Source organism: Anoplopoma fimbria, chromosome 10 (assembly GCF_027596085.1).
Source record: "Anoplopoma fimbria isolate UVic2021 breed Golden Eagle Sablefish chromosome 10, Afim_UVic_2022, whole genome shotgun sequence".
Classification (NCBI taxonomy): domain Eukaryota; kingdom Metazoa; phylum Chordata; class Actinopteri; order Perciformes; family Anoplopomatidae; genus Anoplopoma; species Anoplopoma fimbria.
Window position 1 is genome coordinate 5748215 of NC_072458.1, and position 20302 is coordinate 5768516.

At 43.4% G+C, this 20302-nt stretch overlaps 1 protein-coding gene across 1 annotated transcript; it reads right to left on the reverse strand.

Annotated features, from left to right (window-relative positions):
* Positions 1 to 186: 186 nt before the first annotated feature.
* On the reverse strand, positions 187 to 16230 carry mylipa (myosin regulatory light chain interacting protein a). The gene is made up of 7 exons (XM_054606201.1): positions 16085 to 16230; positions 14594 to 14784; positions 5379 to 5564; positions 4510 to 4707; positions 4185 to 4349; positions 2963 to 3380; positions 187 to 1803 (listed from the first exon to the last, which is right to left on the reverse strand). Exons 1-7 carry the CDS (start codon positions 16169 to 16171, stop codon positions 1606 to 1608), a joined length of 1443 nt encoding a protein of 480 aa, XP_054462176.1. The 5' UTR covers positions 16172 to 16230; the 3' UTR covers positions 187 to 1605.
* Between the last annotated feature and the right edge of the window lie 4072 nt (positions 16231 to 20302).

Consider the following 20302-nt stretch of genomic DNA (forward strand, 5'->3'; position numbering starts at 1 on the left):
TAATGGCGTATGTTCAATTCAACATACAGTAAAGTATCTGCTTTATAATTCCATCAAAACTTTTCCATTTGTTTTTACTGGCATCTTCCTTGCTCTAATAGGCGGTCTAGTATAATTGCTTTCAGATAACATACAACACAGTCTTTTTAAAAAACAACTTTATTAATACTTTCTCTTTTGTTAAAAACAGAATATATAAAAAGGATTTAATTCAGAGTTATTTTGTACAGAGAATAGTGGCTTTTGCTTCAGAAAACAGAAACAAATCACTACTTAAAATTGTGAAAAATAAAAGTCCTTCCCCTGCAGTGACTGAGCTTAATTGAGTCAGCATTAAAAGAAATACAAGTTTTCCTTTTCTTACCAGAAAAAAAGTCTGTAAGTTTATAAGAAACACGATGTTGCTGCTACATTAAGGCCAAACCCCACTACAGATATGTGGAAAGCTTCCTTGGTAAAGTGACAATGTCGGTTTTTTTCTTAAATATAGTCTTTGAAATTAAAAAAAACTGAAAAGCATTTCAAAAAGCAAGCAAGTATTGCACGGATAGATCTCCTTGTACCCTTTAAAAATATCAAAAGGAACTCCCTAGTACACCCCAGAGGAGAAATTTATAGCGGAGGTTTTCAGAGGAAGCGGCTGCTGCTGGAAAAAAAATCTTTGTTTATAACCTTTTGGTACTGTGTCTAGTAGAAGAGCATTTGTGCTCTTAATTTCTAACTTCCTGTTGGCATGGAGATAAGAATGGAAAGGTGCATCAGTCCATGAAATCAGGCTTGTTGTCTTGGACAAGTGGCAGTTAATCAACAATACCCATTTCAAGGTGAAGGAGGCTGTTTGAGTGTCAGCAAGATGCTGCATTTCACTTTCAATCTCTCAGTTCTGACGGGCTAAATGAACCTTCAAGAACCCCACTGATCTGAGAGAGCACAAGAACCGGACCATGGTGGTCTTATGCTATACCCAGAGCAGCGCTGCTTAGCCTCTAAATATCCCCTTATTGGCATGGAAAACATTGAACACAAAAAAAACTTAAATATAAAAAAATTAAAAAAAAGCATTTCACTCTTACACAATAAAATTCAGTTCTCAAATCAAAAACATAAGCTTTAAAATGTAAGGAAGCATTAAAAATAAAAATAAAATAACAAGACTCAACCATTATGTACAGTGTTTAGCTATTCTAAAACACAAACGTTCATCACATGGTTCAGGTTCTGGGGCTAAGAGCCTGATGTGGAAAAGCAAGTGACACACAAATTCAAAAACAAACAAAATTTTACTATTCTGTATCAGGTCAACTGATGCAATAATTTAAAGACAATGAGAGCCTAATCTAAAATCTTCTTGTGGCAGGGGATGTAGAATACTAACCAATCAGACACACTGACATCCAAAGGGACGAAGGGAAATAACACACACGCACACGCACACGCACACTAGCTGAGGGAGTGGTTTGAGTGTGTCGATGTTTGAATATCCTCAGGAGTTTTCTGTATGTTTGGTAGTTCAAGGAGTCCAGGCAGGAAACACAGACGGACGATAAATGTTCCGTCTTTATGAAACCTGGTTCGGCTTCAAAATGTTTTACGCTGGAGTTGTCTTCATGTGTGGTAGATCTTGTGGTCGTACTCTGTTGCCGAGCAGCTGTGAGGAGAAGCCATTTCTCTGTGGATGGGCGCGGGGATGCTGCTGCGGTGTTGTTGTTGGTTGTCGGTCAGCGTCAGGCTCAGCAGGCTGGTGCAGGTGGGCAGGTAGACGTGCTGCACATGCTCCACCTCCGACCGACACACGGGACACATCTGAAGGGGGGAGGGAAGAAAATTATTTAGAAGAGAGTTTTTGTTTGAATTTTATTCTCTAATATTGAGCTAATTAATGCATCAATCCGAAGTGGTTGAATTGATTCATTAATGCTGTGAACCCAGTGGCGGATATATTTTGGCATGCTGAGGAAATCTCCTCAAAACAATCCATTTCACGAACACATTAACAGACCTGAGTAAAAACTACACCAAGTTAACAAATGTACCCGTCTTGTACTGTATGATAAAGTGGGTCAAGGCACACGTTGCTAGCAAACACGTGACATAAAAGCAAAAAGAGGCGTCGGAAGCGAGCGAAAGAACAGTGCAAGCTTAGAGAATATGTAACCACAATCCCTCAGTGCTGAGAGAGGCACAGAAACCTGCCCTCTCGCCAAATGAGCTGTGGAGAGTCATATTGACTGCCATCAAGGCAACTAATTAGTCACCGCTCGGGTCATTTGGTCTGTTTAAGACTGAAGAATACCGTGACAAAGATACAGTAACAGGCAAGACCCGCTCAATCATGAGAAGCTGTGATGGATTGCTAAAGTGTGAAAGCAGTTCCCACAGTCATGCTGAAAGCAGTGGAACTTTTCTTCTGGCCTTCTTTCTTCTTTCGTTTCTACCGACTCACTCGTCAATTAGCTGGGTCACGATTCTTAGTTAAGGTAATGGAAGTAGGATTTGCCTGGCTGCTATAATCCTTTTCTAAAGACAAACTCGCTCACACCAGCACCCGCCATCTGCCTCCACAAAGAGGGGCAACATTTAGCTGATTAACTGGTGGGGACAATGAGGTCAGCAGAGTGCAAGCAAACTTCTTATCCATAAAAAAGGATAAGAAGTTAAAACTTAAGTGTAATTAAAGAGCGTTGGTTAGAGCCAGAAACTCAAAGTACGCTGAGCTTGCCGTGAGTCAAGGACCAAACAGAAAACAAAGCAAAATGTCTTTGGTTTTTAAAATACTAGTAGTGTTAACGTCAGCATTTCCAGTTTAGCAAATGCCAGCAGTATTGTCATTTCTCAGTATATGACATAAGACACTGCTGACCACACATGGAAAAATCCCCCATGCCACCAATGTGGCAGATAAACGCATCAGCATTTACACAGAAAAGTCTACAGTCATTTTGCGAGTGAAGAAAAGTCTCACCTGCAGTTGATTCGCGCAGGTCTGGCAACACACCATGTGACCGCAGGGGCAGAACGCAGCGTCTATCTCCTCCTCGCAGCAGAGCATGCACAGCAGAGCCTCTCTGAGCTTCTGCAGCTGCTCCTGCAGGGCCCGGCTCTGCTGGCAGCTGCCGCAGTCCAGCCCGTCGTCCTGCTGGTCGTCTCGGCTCGGGGAGCGCGGAGGAGAAGAGCGTTCGTCGCCGCCGGACACCAGGTCCACCACACCGGAGTTGTAGAGCGCGCGGCGGGCGTGGTCGTAAACTTCCTTGGAGGTGCGTCGGATGTCGAAAACGTACTTCTTACCCAGGTTGATGTTCTCGTTGAGGAAAAGTGAAGCTAGGTGACCCTTGAAGTCCCGGCTGTACTGCATCATCACTGCATTGGTTACTGTGTCACACCTGGGAATCAAAAAATAAGACAAGATGTGATTACTATGGTCAGAAAAAAAATCAAAGCATTTGACCAGACAAACTACTAATTCCAAACTAATCTGCAGTATGACTCACATGTGCCTTACACAACATATTGTTATCGGGTTTGTCTGTTTATCCAATATCACCCTTGCACTCTTTATTAGGCAACATCTAATTCATCCTGCACCGATGCCACATTCACCACTGTGAGATAAACACTAGTTTCTGAGCAAGCAGGATGAAGACATGCCTGCCAATAAAAATCTGCAGACTCTGAGCTAAAAACCATCCCTGAAACAAAAGGACAGGGCTGTCTTTGTACCTTTGTGCCATTGTGACTGACTGACAACAATTTCATAGCTCAGCCATTTGAATTGTCCCTGCTCGCTGCAAATTTCAGACACACACAAACACACACAGTCTATGGCAAGGAAAAATGTCACCTCTACCAACTGAAGATTGTTGTGTGCAATCCACAGTCAGTCAAGTCAATGACATGTTTTTACCCAATGTGCATGTTTTTATACTGTTAAAAAGGGAGCAATGTGGGAGAAACATGAAGCACTGCACGCCAAGTAGAGCAGAACAAATGTTTGCACAACACATTTTAAAACGGTTTGTTTCCCCTCACCTCTTGTATAATCTAACAGTCTTTAGTGAACGACAGTGAACAAGGAACTGCTCTAGAACATTAAAATACGCTTCAGTGAATACAAAGGCTGTTCCAAAGCAGGTCCGACTTGTGAATGACTAACAGCCTGCTGTGGACTGTATGTCTTTAGCTCTCACCTGTAGAAGGCGTGGGTCTCTGTAATGGCTCGGTACAGACCGCTGGCTGCCCGGTTACTGATCAGCTTGAACAAAAGCACCACGCTGTCATTCGTGTCCTTGGTTACCGTCAAGTACACACTCTTCCCCGACTGCGTGGCAATCTGGATGATTGGGTAGCTAATTCTGAGAAGAGGCAAAAGGAGAAGAAGCTGTTAAATGTTGAATATTCTTACATCAGACATGTAGTTCCTAAAAAATCCCCCAAACTTGCATCCTCAATACCTACTGCAACATGAAACGTAGCATAACTAGAGCTATTGGATGATGTCTGAGTGGATCATACCTGTTGACTAAGCTAAAGTCCTCCTTGCAAATGGCGATACCCTCAGGGCCGACTCCTATGGCCAACCGTTGACCATTTGCATCGCGAACCCAGTGCCACTCCACGCCGTAATGCTCCAGAGAGGAAACCAGCTGCAGGGCCTGATACTCCACTGAGCCCTGGCTCGAACCCTCCAGAACCTTGTGTCTGGAAATGATACTGCAGACGAGATAGGGTTGGGGAGAGAGGGGAAGAAAGATAAACGTACGTGTTTATTTAGTGCTAAAGCTCATATTTGAAATGACAATTTTCTGACAAACTTCATCATACATATCAGTAACACCCTGTCAAGTGAATCATAAAAGTTTGATAAATGCAACACTACAGAGTGTGCTTTAGCTGTCAAAGTTGAACTCAAAGCTCTGATGCTAAATTGGTTCTTTTCAACTATACTTTTGAGATAAACCCTTTGGGAGCATAGCTTGTTACTTCTTTATGGCATAATGCCTGATGACCATGGGTGGAAGTAATACATTGCATTTACTCTTGTTACTGTAACAACGTTGTTTCCTTCACCTTTTTGAGTATTTCTAAAGAATTAGAAACACCTTTTTCCCCAATGGGAAATTTCTTTAAATGTATATTTTTTAAAAGTATCAAAATTTTGGGGTAATTTATGCACCTGCATACATAACATGCTTGGGGTGAGTATAGGTGTAGCAGTGAACAGTGGTGCCTGCTGGTTTGATAAAACAATTGGACAAAAGACTGTAATGCGGCAGGTTTGGCAGATGGTCAGGGTAGGGTTTTTAGGTCATAGTAAGATGTGGAGGAACTGAAGGATTCTGGGCCAGCAAAACAATGAATGCACTTCTTGCCGAGAGTTGTACCTGTTCATAGTTGCAGTGCTGGGCTCCTCTCCACACAGTTCCGAGTACCAGTACTTGGCTGTGTTTTGGTTGTAGTCGCCGAACTCGGCCTGTGCCTGGAGCGCACTCAGCTCCTCCGCTTGTTCCGAGCCCATACGTAGGTGACCGTTATGGAGGTCTTCCTTCACGTGCATGAAGAACACATGTCTGGTTGGAAAGGAAGAAAAAAAAAAAACTGAGCAAATGGGAATTATTACATGTGATGACAAACTCTTTACTTCTAAGTTTATCCAGAAAGAAGACAAATCATCTATACCAGCGTGTACCTCATCACAAACACTGCCTACTTTCACTGTTCAATGACTTTCATTTGTCATCATTGTGGAGTCAAGACGTCTGGTGAACACACAGGCCAGAGCAGGTGGTCTTTACAAGGCTAGAATTTCACCACAGATAGCAGTTGTTTGAGTGTGTGTGAAGCAGAAGGAAAAGCAACTGTGACATTTGTTCAATAGTCCCAATGACTCACTTTCCTATTTTTATTCTCTTCCCCAAAAAACACTACTAGAACTTCCTTTAAGAGTGAAGTCATTCGAGACTCTTAAAAGGGTAAGTTTGGAGAAGTTTTGAGTGGTTTTTGCCAGTAGAGGAAGTACTTGGACTTTTAACCTTGTTACTTAGTGGTCAACTAACTGTACAATGGCCATCATCCCGTTTTTGTGGCTTGGTGTCAAAATTTCCCATTTATAGACAAGCCTGCACTAAAATAGAAAATAGTTCTAAGATTAACGCTGGTTAAAAACACAGTTGTTATTGTGTTTGGGCTGAATGATTAAATGAGAACATTGAGTTCTGGTGTGGTCAAGGAAAACAGCTAAATCCTCAAAAAAAAAATAAGCCCCGGCTGGTCCTTTCCATTGTTTTGACCAGAAGATGTGAGGAATTCTTTCCTTCTAACAGCAGGAGACAAAACGTCAGAAGGAGTAACACCCTGACTGACTCAATCCTTGCATCACGAAGAGCGATGAACTAGAGTGACCTGAACTGAGCCTTCCTTCCTTGAGATTACCTATGACACAGTGGCCTTAAGAAGAGTGTATAGGCAAACGAGCCTACTTCCAGTCACCTGCTCCTGTGACCACAAACCAGTTTGACAGCTTGTCACTAGCCAATGTTGTTGACCTAACCTAATATTTCCTTTGCAATTAATAAAAGAGATGTTATGCCACTCCCACCATGCGGTGCATTCAGTGTGTGGGAGGCAGGTCGTGGTAGTGCTGTTTGTTTCACATCCAAATGCTTTTCTCTTATTTTGATATTCAAATATCGAATTTAATGTGTTGGTTGAAAGACCGCTCTTGATAATGACATAAATGGCAGAAATTAAAGTACGGCTTCCTGTGCCGACAAATAGATATAGCAGTCGAACAGTATAATGTGTCAGAAAGGTTGGCTGTGAATTTTTCTACCCACCGCATCCTGATGTGCTAAAGGCAGACTGCGCCAAAACTGCTTATTTCCGAAACCCCTCCCCCCACCTAAAAAAAAATCCCTTGGGCTACAGTTCTCTTTGAAGCATGATGCAAAGAAAAACATTTTTCATTTGTGCAAATCAGGTCACACCGTGACTTGAGGATATTTGAGAGGGTTTAGAGGGACACTGAATGGAAGGGGAAGGTAGCACAAGGTAGTCACCCCTTTTATTAAGTTTACATAAACCTATTGTGTTTTGTTTATTCAGAAAATGCACCTTCTCCAGCAGTCTCGTGGGAACCACAGGGGACGGGGAATAAGCTGGACGAGACGTTTCCTCCGTCATCTCATGGGGCTAAATAACAGACTCTTGAGGGAGCAGCGCACAACTTCCTGGCAGAATAGGCGCGTTGTGTATTGCAACGGCTTCAGTATGCAATAACAGAGGCACTCCTCATCCAACACACACTCACAGCACTTCCAAGGAGCGACAACAGTAGCGAAAGCAGCTGTGAGGCACACAAACAGAGCCGCTCTCCACCACGCCTGATAACGCCAGACCATAACAACGAAGCCCCATAGCTGACTAGCCTCGGGCATAACAAACATCGCTTTGATATGGTGTTAAACATCCCATTCCCTCCAACACGCACAAACACTGCTCTCTATTGTGTCAGGCCCAGCAGGCGTCATGTGATGTAGCGCTGCTAGTTTCCTACCTGTCTGATGCAAACAATAGGGCTGACTGGAGTTTACTACAGGGTACCTGCAAAAGGTTACTATAGAGCAAGCTGCAGAGGTTACTAGAGTTCAGGCAGGGATTGGCAAGTGGGTATTATTAGTCACTGTGCCGCTGAGCAAGGCATTCGATATCAGAAAAAGCTTCCTTCCGGACAAGTCTCGGCCTGTTGGTTTGGTGTTGTGACACTGAAAGAATTTGTAACATGATGGGTTTTAACATCAGCGATGTTCCACTAAAGTGAACCATCTGTGGCGAGGTGGAGTATTCGGCCACTGAGTTGCTTAGCAAGACATCTAATCTCTACATTCCCCATTGTTGTGGGTTCCCACATGGGTAAACAGGTGGGAGTCTAGACGCAAACAACTACGAGGCGTTCAGTAGAACGGGTTGACAGGCCCTGCAACAGAGGTAACTACAGTTCAACGATCGCTGTTCCTGCATGACTTCCCTGAGGCTGAATGATAGACATCAGATATGCACGCTGCCGAACAACACAAAAACAAGACTAAAATCCACAACACACAGCTGCTTCACAAGCAAGAAGATACAATTTCCCCCCCACTGTGGCTCCTGTGAAGCTATACTGCTACTGTATCTGCTCTAAATACCAGCTTTATGCAGCAGTGATAATTACGGCACATCTCCTGTTATGATAACAACAAGGGGGAACGTTACGTACGGAATACCCTGCTGCCTTCCTTGGCCTCCACAGTAAGGAGATAGCTTCTCAGAAGGATGCCCCAGAATCAGTCTAGTCAGGCGTCGTCTCACATGGTGTTTGGGGCTGATTGGTTGGAACTCAAAAATGCTTTTTGCAATGTGTCCTCAGTGGGCACAACATTTGAGACCTCCTGAAAATAAGACTGTTATTCCTGTACAAACCCATCACGTTTTACACAGGCCCCCGTAACCAAGGTGACAAGACAAGAGACGGAACAGATAAATGTTCAACCAAACGACCATGTAAATCACTGTGACTGCCTTGAGAGTGACTGGGCCGGACAGAGTCACAGGAATCTGTCTCCTGTTGAGACGTGGCGGTGCCGTGCTGCATCAGCCGTTTAAAAGCAGCTCGACCTCTCCTCTGTGTGCTTCAGCCCGTTTGATTCACCATGTCAGTGACTAACACACACATTGCTATTCCGACACGTTTGCACATGCATCATGACTGGGTCATCCGTGAACACTGCAGCCATCGTCACAGCACTGCCTCCTTCCTTGGACAGACAGAGAGAGACTGAATGCCCGGTGGTCTGTGCCGAGAGTCTCATTGGCCTACTTTAAATATATTACAGTGTTTACATCTCATCCTTGCCTTGTCCTTCATGGGCGATAACCCATAATCAAAGTCTAAAGAATTTCTTATTTACAGTCTTCAGACCCTTTTGAGTGTTAGCAGCATATGGGAGAAGTAAAAACTATTGTGGGGGGAGGGAGAGGTCATGTTGGGTGATGCACGAATGTTTGAACACTCTACTGCCTGGCTGGAATAATTCAATTAAAGCAGGCCAGAACCCTGAAACAAAATATTTGAAAATAGGTCACCGGCCTACTACAGAGCTGAGCTGAGGAGATGGGGATGAGATGTTCATGTTTATTAGCAGATTTCTGCCTCGCCTTTGAACCATTCAAATTTAGTACACCAAACTATCCCAAAATACTGTGTTTGCTATTTAACTTTTCACACAAGAGTTTGAGAAATCTTTACAAGGTTTTATACGTCCTCTAGTGCCTGAGAATAGGGAGGAACAGACGTACTTATTCAAGTAACCGGACACTCATTACCAAGATAACTAAACCCTCGCTAGTCTGTTCCACCCATCCATAAAACCATTGTCTCATTTTAATGTTTTCTGCCCCAAACCCAGGGTCTTTTCTCCGAGTAGGCAAGAAAGAACAAAAAGTCCCCACAAACTGAAACCTAACACCTCTGCCTAGAGACTGCAACTCATCCAGCCAATCACCAGTAGAGTTTCAGAGCTCTCAACAATGCGGTTTGTGAGCTAGTCAAATGACACACTGCCAGGAGCTGTGTGCTGCGAGGTTACTAGCGGTCAATGAACTATAGTAAACCCTGCTGAACATCTTCTCCCAGGGCGTGGGTTGAATGGAAAGTCAGACTCAAACGCTTATCGAAGTTTTAACCAGAGTTGCAAAACAATCATTTCAAGCCCTACGTGTAAAACACATGGGCCTTTGCTTTGTGCCGAGTTGAACTGAAAGCTGTACAGCAATAAAACAAAGAAGCTGTTTGTGTGCTAAATGCCTTGTGTTACAGGCTGGTGCTCTGCGCTGGATGGCAAAACACTGATTAAAGCTCAGCATCAATCCTAAATTCAGGCGCCAAAGAAATAAAACAATTCTGTTGTTCTGGGACGAGGGCTCTTGTTATGACTTCAAACGAGACAATTCAGGGCTGGGTTACTCGAGTGCACAACAGACGAAGGAGGAAAGAATCTCACAGGGCTGAAAAAGCCACCGACGATGGAGCATGCTGATAAATAATTTGGGTGGTGCTTTTGAACACTTGAATACCTACAGGCATGTTGTGTGATCTTCGGCTTTATCGTCTCTGAAGCCTCCCACAGTGAGCTAAAAACTTTGCTACTTCTGTGTGACCTGAATAAATTGCCTCAAATTGTTTTGGGCAGAGCATTCAGGTGAAAAAGCAGTGTAGAGAGATAATGGCCTTGTCTCAGTTTTCATGGGTGAAGTAATGCATGTTTAAAAACTACAATTTAATGTTGTAAAACAAAGCTGAATCATACAGAATATTAAGTGTAGTTAAGTCTGGCTGCCCAAGAATTGCAGGACTTCTGTGATTTATCAATGATGTGTAATGTAAATGTTGGTACGTCTGCAAAGTCATGCCTTTTTATTTTATAATCTTTTTTTCAGTTGATCCAGTCTACAAACGCTACATAGCGTTGGAACCCAAGCCAACGTGCACTGGGGGAAAAGGAAACACCCTGCACAGATCGATCGTCTGTCGCAAGGTTAACACGCGCTTCACCTCTGCAGATTTAGTCTCCGTTGCCCCCGAACAGCAGGTCTCTGAACTGCCTGGGATTATGTAAATAGTGAAGAACACAGCAATGACATCAATTGAACAGAGTCCTTAAAGTCTGATTGAAAGATATTTAGTTTTATTAAGTTAAAGATAAACTTAACACTTGAGGGTTGTAAACAGGTTAACAATCAGGACCTCTGTTAATGCCTGTACTAATAGCTGTGCCCTTTCAGAATATCCAACGTTTGCCTGATCAGAATGCTAAATACGAGGACTAATGAAGGGAAAACATTCACATATTTAAACCAGAAAACAGCCCCGAGCAAATGGTGTTTAATGATGCAGATAATACAGGCTGTTGTTGAGGCCCTAGGGTCAGTGTCCCTTAACCAATGAAAAAGGCTAATTTCCTTCTGTTGATACATCATGGAAATACAGATGAAGGTGACTGTTGTTTTTAAGCAACTATTTTTTTTAGAGAACCACTTGTGCTTTACACCGGCATGAAATTAAAATGACTAAACCAAGAAAATGTTTCAGTACAACTCTAGTACAAACCACTGACAGGTTTGTATGGCCCTGTTTTCAGTGTTTGTTCTGCTGCCCAAAAAAGCAGCTAATGGCCACATTTACAAAAAATGTCTTATTAGTAAAGCAAGAAGGGAAGTACTAGATTTATAAAGTGCGAGGTGCGTGCGCCGTGAAGGCTCTGCGTGGTGTTGTGGTCGTTTGGTCGAGCACCTCTGAATTTTTTAAGCTAGGCACTGAGATGACTGTCACAAATAGTTTACTGAAAAAAGTACTTTTAACATGTCTAATGTATTTACCAAGACAGTAAATTATTTTTAAATGCTTTAGAAACAGGGAGGTCTTAAAAATATACATTTGCCAACCAAATGAAATAGTTTACAATAATACAAGATCCCTCATTGGCATGGTGGACGTTGGTTTATGGCTCGTTACTCGCGCTCCATCCGTGGAGGCTCATGCCACGTGCGAGCATAAACAAAGCTTAAGCCTTGCAACTCAAATAGATATAGCCTGCACTTTGGTGTTGTGCAGTAGTATTACCCAAAGGTTATATAGCTATTACAGATTCTAGGAAAAAGGTTTAATTACTATTAAAATGTGGGTTTGATTCTGTATAGTACATTTTTAACACATGCGGGCCCATCCAAATAGTCAGCTGCGTACGAGCAAGATAATTTGAGTGACCTGCTCGGCTTTTACATGGCAGCAGAGTACACAGCAGCTTATATAAGCAGCTCTGTGCGCAGTCAGTCTACTGCAGGTTATGTAATATGGCCTATAAGAAGGGCGTTGAAAAAGCGGCCCACCGCTCAGCTCAACTGAGAGCCGTGGCACCATACAGTCCTTTCTGCTTTGTCCATAAGCTGCTGAGAACATTTACTCCAGCTCACACACACACACACACATATGAAACTAGTGAAACATGCTGCGTGGTTATAAAGTGGGTGTGTCCACAGTTTACACAGGGTTTCAGCTTCTGAAACTTGTTCACGGACTGACATTGTCTTTGACTAAATTTTCAGAGTAAATACGGCAAACATGGCGTTGTGCACACTGAAATTTCTGGAGACAGGATGCATTTCTATTGGCACACTAACAAAAATGTCCAATGCGTTTGTCATGGTGACATGTGCATGCTTGCTTTGATGCAAGCATGACTGAGTTGAGTGGAGGCATTGGTATAAGTAGGTCAAAGGTGACTGCACAAGAAATGAGTGAAACGGGACCTCACCTTCTTCTCAACGCGCCAATTTACTCACATTATGAAAATATATTCCCTGTAAGCCGAGTTAGATATATTAAATGCAAGTTTAGAAAATGATAATTTGCAGAAATGCCATGTATAAATTGTACAACCGTTTAAAAGGGTGCATGGCAGGTTCCCAGGCTTGTGTTGCTCCCCAAAATGCCACTGCTGCGCACTGTCAACATGTTGCCCTCATCTCTAAACTTGAAGCCAGTGTTTGGTTAACCACCACTTAAATTATATCACATGAGCAGAAGGATGGCATTAAGGCAGCGCCAAAATTAAACACATATCTTGACAGCATGTTGGCATGTGCCATGTGTGAGTATCCTATTAGCAGCAACCCCACATACCCTTGCCTGCCATCTCACATCTTAATCTCACCTACTTTTTTTCTTTTTCTTTTTTACAACCGCCTAACCCCCACCCGACGCCAGCCATCTGTTGATAACCCCTGCTAATCTAGTGGAGGTCAGAGCACAGGCAGCCAAGTGTCTTTCAAGCTCACTCTCTCCCCCCTGCTGCCTTTCACTTTTTCCCTCTTCAAAAGGTTGCCAAACAACGGGCAAAGTGCGAGTTGGGTGAGCGTGATGGCAGAGAGGACATTTAATTAGGGACAGTTTATATCTGACAGTGATAAAAACATTGCAAGAGAATAAAGTTTATATCTTTATATTTGAGAGAGGGCAGTGAATGGAGGTAAAAGGGAGTGGAAAAGACAGCGGAAGATGGGGCAGTGGGTGAACTGGGGAGCAACGCAGATCATGCTGGAATGCCGAGCAAATCCTGGCCAAGGCAGATAAATGTCAGTTTAATTAACGGTTCTAGTGGCATGCTGCGTTTGTGAGAGGGAGAGGGCAAGAGCAGCGTGGCGGAGTTTAAAAAGAGACCAAACAGTCGGCCCACTCCTCCACATCACTGTTCCAACTCTGCAGTATGAAAACACCCGTGGCACCGCCTGAGGTGAATAGAACATCCATGCTATCACACCAGACACTGTGTGTAAAACAGTTTTTTTGGACAGGTTGTGAGGACTGCGATTGCAAATGCTATTTATAACTTCAAAACGGAAAACTGGGGAATACTGAGACAGAATCTAGGTTTGTCACTTTGTTCTGAATAGTGTTTTTTTTCCTTTCATTAAACTGACCTGGTACAGAGGAGATATATAATTCCAATGTGTTATCTGCTATGGCAACTTTGATGCTGGCTATTTAGTTTCTCAAATAAAAATATTTAACTGTAGCTTTCGAAAACCATTACAAATATCACTATGAAAACCAGATGCAATCTGTGACCCATTTCTGTGGAAAAAAACCAAACAACTTATGGAGGAAACCAACCTACACACATTCACACAGTTTCCTGACATCTGGAAAATCCCCAAATGGAGGAGCGTGCTTTTGTTCAGACAAAAATGGCCACAAACAATCGAAACAAAAAAACACCACAGAATTATTTTGAGTTGAATGGGGCCAGTGACAGAGGTCCTGGCTGTCACTCAGAGGGTCCCTGGGGGCAGGCACAGAGCGACACATAGCCCCAGGGCTGCTGGATCACATTTCCTGCCTGGAGCTCCACCAAAACGACCTTTAGTAACCCCAGACAGGCTTGGGGAAGAGGTTACTATAGGGCATTCTACTGTATTGTAAACAAAGCGATTATATTATGAGCTAGGAACTCACTAACGGCGGCTTGTGTTTTTCCCCCCATGTGCTCATCATTGCATGTCATAATAAGCCAATAAAGTACATGTTAATGACAAACGCAGACCAGATCTAATTCTTACTGAGCTCTTTCGGAAGAGGCGACGAGCTAATTCGCATGTGTTTGGCCACAATGGTAAATGGACTGTACTTGTATAGAGCTTTTCTAGTCTTCCGACCACTCAAAGCGCTTTTACATTACTAATCATTCACCCTTTCATACACTGATGACAGGGGCTACCATGCAAGGTGCCCATCAGGATCTCTCTAATCATTCACACCCATTCATAAGTGTCTTGCCCAAGGACACATCGTCATGGACTGCCGGAGCCAGGGATCGAACCGCCAATCCTCTGATTGGAGGACGACCCTGCTCTGTGGCTCAGTGGCTCAGTGGAGCAATCACGGACCACATGGATGTGGTTAATTATCCATTTATATACCCCTAGACAAACACGGTGAGTTTCCAGTGACAAATTTGCACACAATGCCTATGCCTATGCAAGACACGGGAGTTGGCAAACATACCTCGTCTGTTCCTGCAGAATGTGATGGGGCTCCACGAAGAACTTGACCCGCAGCCTCAGTCGACAGGGCGTCACGTTATCCATCTGCTGGCAGATGCGGTTCCTCAGATTCAGCCACAGGTTCTCTCCTTTGCTGCCAGTGAACTGCAGCCCAAAGTAGTCGACTTCAATTATGCCCAACTTTCTGCAAACCTGCAAAGAGACGAAAGAAATGGGTCAACAAAAAAAAAGTGAACTAAGAAATTCAAATAGGCATCCGGTAACTTCGAAGGAAAGAGTATAATAGGACATCATTAAGACAGGCGTTTTAACGGCAGGGTCGTAGGACGAGTAGACTGGAGTTTTGAGTTGTGACAGCTGGCTACATGTCCTTGAACCAGACAATAATCCATATTGGCTTTGGTCTTCCTGTCAAGTATTCAAGTGTAAGGCAGCTACTTGAGCTGCGCTTAATCTTTACATAGGTATGTATTTCGACAGTGGCAAGAATCAACAGAATTCCCCAACAGGAATCAATAAAGTTTCACAAGACTTAAGATATAAGATAATAAGGCTGCTTTTAACACTTTCATTAGGATTCCTGCTACCCCATTACTACTACTACACAGATAAAACCCATCAATATGCCTAAGCTCTTGGAGGCTCTCCCGGGGTAAAGGGGCTCATCAAGCCCACAATCCCACGCCCCCTCGGCGGCGCCGGCCATGAGGTTATTACATAACTGATGGTGAACGTCTGCAGGGAGCAAAAACTCATTCATACCCAAGACAAGTTGGGGGCTATGCCATGCATTTGAAGTAGCTTTAGACTTTTATTAGTGGGGGAAAAAACAGGGTAGCATGCGATGTGGGTTTTTTTTTTTTTTTTTCCTGTCCACTTTGGAGGGAAAAGAGGTGAATATCTAAACCACTTAGTTCAGACCGAAGTTTCGGTTTGAGTGCAGCGAGAACGTTGAGCGGAAAGCGGAATGAACTCAAGTAACCCCGACAAAGACATCTTCTTCCTGCGACCAGCCAAGCCGTGCAGGTAGAGGCGAGCAGTCTCACCCCGATGGAGCAAAACTTTCCCTACAGTTACATTAAGTCATTCGTTTAGACCATAACACGGCATTTTAAGGTTTCATTGTTACAAACAGATGGGGTTTTTTTAACTGCACGTTGCGTGCAGCAGAACATTTTGTTTCCGCCTTCCCTATGTGCAATAAACAAAGCAGATGCATCGCTAGTTTCTGTTAACAGAATAAGTAACGTTGCACAGTAGCGATTGCATCTTAATAATTATTCCTCTTTATGCAGAAACATGCCTTTAATTCCACCTTCTTATTTACCAGAATATTGGGAGTCATGAATAAGCGATCGAGCTGAAGTTAAGGAAAAAAGGAAAAATCTAAAGTTTCGAAAGAAAGAGAGCACGGCTGCCCTGCCTGGCCATGACACGTTGTTTAAAAATATATATATGATAATAACGTGATGTGTATTCCACCACAGCCTACCTTATTCAGACAGTCTTCACCGTTTGCCTTCGCATCAACTTCCACTTCCATCACCACCGAATCCGGCCGAGTAACGTGGCAGAGCATTTTGGCTGTTGTATTCTGTGAATCTTTGGTGTGCCACTCTTTTTTAAAATAATAAAACACTTCTCGAGCCTTCTTTAAAAAAAAAAAAAAAAAAAAAAAAAAAACCCTACATCAATCCCTTCTTCACTTTCATAGCCCTTCTAGTCCTTGTGGCGGATCTGTAGCCACCAGCTGTAGGCTATATCAATGAAATACCGTGCACGGCTCCGCCCACTAGCAGCTGTCCAATGGGAGCCAGTTTGACATAATCGCTGCAGAAGTCTAACCAATCAGAAGTCGCGTTACGTCCGCACGCTGCTCTGGCTCCAGCTCACCTCCAGTGCCTGGAAGAGTGAGGAGTCCACTGCGCCCTCGTCTGGCTCGCCTGTTGCATGTCGCTAAAGTGGCTTTTCAACTCACCTGCTAATGAATTAGACATTTTGGCGCGCTTCAGCATACCTTTTAATGGCTTGTATACGGGTCTTCCCCCCTCGGTTTGTGTGAATAATGTATGGGAATGCAGGCCAGAAATAGCTGGGATAACGGAAAATAAGCACCCCGCCTTACTAGTCTGCAGCTTCGGTCCAGAGCTATTATGAATTTTTCATAGTTCAGTAAAGCTGGAAAGATATTCATAATGGCGTTTTGTTTCCAACTGTTTCTGCATTTTCCCATATCATCCCTGCTTGTGTAACACCGCTTCTTTTTGCTCAAATGACAGGGTGACCACGTAGGCCTATTTTATCAAGGTGACGAATAAAGTTCTGGGAGAAACCGACTTCCTGTCAGCACTGATATTAAGAGTAATGAAATCATAATACCATTGCAGTGAAAGCTGTTTGGCCTCTCGCCACGTTTGTCAAACCTCTGACCTGATCTGAAATACTGCTTTGTTTTTGGTTCCTGCCTTGGTGACTACTTCATTGGATAACATAGAGAGCTATTCAGTAGTGAAATGTTTATTCAGCCTCACCTCTTCCACAATACCCACTCTTTTATGATATATTATTCATAAACAAAGGGTTGTGATTTCCACTGTGGAGGACAGCATCGACCAGGAGACACTGCATTAAAGTGCAGCCACAAACACTCATACATACACTAGGGAGGCATGGTGTTCAGCCAAGCCCTGTGTCTGTCTGCCAGGGGACGTTTTAGGGCAGAGGCAGCATGCCTCTCCATATTTTTGTGCTCTCCCACCACTGCATTCCTGATGTAGCATCAGTGACTCAGATACAACAGGACCTAGAAGGAGCTCCTCAACACAATCAATTCAAAGAAATATGATATGATAATGATGAAAGGCAGTATTGTTTTTATGTGTGATAGGTGCATTTGTTCAAATGTATTAGCCTCTTAAATGGTACTCGAGTGTAAGAGTCTAAGCAACATTGATTGGTCACTGGTGGAGGAGGAGGAGAAAATACACAGCAAATGTTTTAATCAAGATTTTAGGGCCTGCATCCATAGCATAAGTGTTTATCAGGGTTATAGGAACATCATGCAACAGAGGTTTGCATCTGATCACTCCTAATGTTGGTATGTGAAATGTAACTTAACAGTAACAGATGTAACTTTGACAGTGTTCTGATATCTGCTGCTGATTTATAACCTTTCCAGTGACTCACTATCTGTCTCAAAAATTATCCCACCCCCCCATGTGTGTCTTTCTGTGTGCGATAAGATCAGCCGGTCTGGACTCCGCTGAGGCTGGTGTCCTTTTGCCCCGAGGTGATGCAAGAAGGTGTACTCTGAACGAACAGGGAGACATGCAGTCCGAACAGTCGTCCTGTAACCATAAATGGAAAAGCAAGGAAGATAGCGAGTGACCTAACATCTACTGTCGACGTGTAACAAGAGGTACTTACTGAGCAGGAAACAGACACACACACTCACATACCATACTACTACACGTAGAGCACCTTCAGGTACACAAATACAGATGGTGTAACTGCAGGTGACTGTGATCCCTGTCCCCAACCCTCCATAATACAACAATAGACATGCATGCCAAAGTAAATAGATGAATGCATTTATTAATGAATTGTTATCTGTGATGCAGTTGAAAACATCTGTGTTGAATAACAATTTGAGTGGTTGCTATGTTTAGTATATCTTCTATATAGAAACACTGTTTTAATAACTGTAGGGCATTTTTTGCATTTGCACCAAAATAAATGTAAACAGCAGCAACCAACACAAATAAATAAATCAAATAATACAAAAACAGATAATATGGCGGACATCTTAACATAAAAGTGACATACAATACAATTGACATTAGGAAAACATTGTTCATCAACTTTGACTATGTTTGAGCACCAAGCTTCATGATGAACACAGAGTCCACCTTATCTTAATAATAACTATATTATTTGGATAAGATGAATATGGTAGGGAAAAAAAAAAAATCAACATTCATTCATTGAGACTCCCCTTTTGCACATCTAGGTCAATTTCAGGGGTAGGGCATCTTTTTTACCATCTGGGCTCTCGCACAAAAACAGACCATAGCTGACTCCTGGTTCGCGGCTAGGTATGACATCATGCAATTTGACATCACTTCCCTCTGAGGCAAGTCACCGCTCACTCGACTGGAGCGTGAACACATAGCCATGCAGGGGTTTCTGTGTGTGTGTGTGTGTGTGTGTGTGTGTGTGTGTGTGTGTGTGTGTGTGTGTGTGTGTGTGTGTGTGTGTGTGTGTGTGTGTGTGTGTGTGTGTGTGTGTGTGTGTGTGCGTGTGTGTGCATGTGGGCACATGACACCGCGGCGTCATCACTACCCATCTCCATAGCCAAAGCTGTGCCTCTTGAAGCAGAGATTATGTCAGAAAGGGCCATGCTAGCAGAGCTGCTGCGGCTGTTGTTGTTGTATCTTTGATACATTTCTTTTTCAGTATAAGAAGAGCAGCAAAAGGCAACTGACATATTTGGCAAAAAAAAAGGAAGGACCTATTTGCCCAATTATGAGGAAAGGCCAGAGGACAAGCAGCTCCTCTGAGTCAGAAGAGAATCAACAGCCACGATTAACGGATCATAAAGATCAGTCGTCACCACGTGGACGCTCACCAGATGAAGACTCGTCGTCAGGTTCCGATGTGGAGGCAGAAAGTGCGATGAAGAGGAGCCAGAGGTTCAGCATCTCCTTCAGCTTTGGAGAAGATCATCAGCTACACCCAAAGAAAGAGGGAACACAAGAAAAACTGTTGCCAAAGAGCTCTGACGGAGTAACAGAGCTGGTGGAGGCAGAATTATCATCAGAATGCATGCGGTTGGAGAAACAGGATGCGTTTTGTGACAAAAGTCAACCTCCGAGGTCAAGTGTTTTCAGGCCTCAGGAATTATGGCTGGCAATGACAAGATGTCTCTCCATTCGATGGCCTCCTTGCTTGTCCATCAACAGGCAGAGTAACAGGAAATTAGCCTACCAAGTGGACCTCGACCAATCAGAGGACACACATTCTTCTGTCAGCTCTGTGTCAACCAATGAGAGCTCTTCAAGTACGTCTACCTCAGATGATAGAGAAGTGACATTGGTGAAACACAAGGAAGAGGAAGTACGAAGCAGAGGGGTCAAATGTGGTCCACCCCGTTGTCGCGGGGTTTCTCATTCCTCCCCCAGGCTGCCAAGAGCCAGACAAACTACAGACTCCGTGTTAGCTTCATTGATCTTGGAGAAAGAAATGTTCCTGAGGATTGAGCTGGTAGATTCGGGCGCTGAGAGAGATGATTTACGCTACCGGGCAGAGTGGAAGCTGTCAGAGAGAACAAAGAAACTGGCAGAGGGAGTCTGGCTCTCTAGAAGCCCAAAAACGACGGGCTGACCTATTGAGTTAGACGTTTGATTGCCTCCATGGAGTCGTCTCTATATTATTCACCCATCAAGTTAGATTGGTTACTGTAACCATCAGTTCATTGGTTATTATAATCTTCTCATTTTAGTTTATGTGACTGCTGATGAGAAGTGGCCCAGATTTCAATGAATAATCAGTAAGATTGGTTTGGCATGATGGCTGAGTAAACTGCTGTGTGCTGATGCAAACTGTGCTGATACAAATGCCGTGACTGTAGCTAACTAATTAGCAATGCTATTTTCAGAAACACAGCACAGTTGGTGTTAATGTTTATTTCTCCGTATTTCTGGGTCTCTAA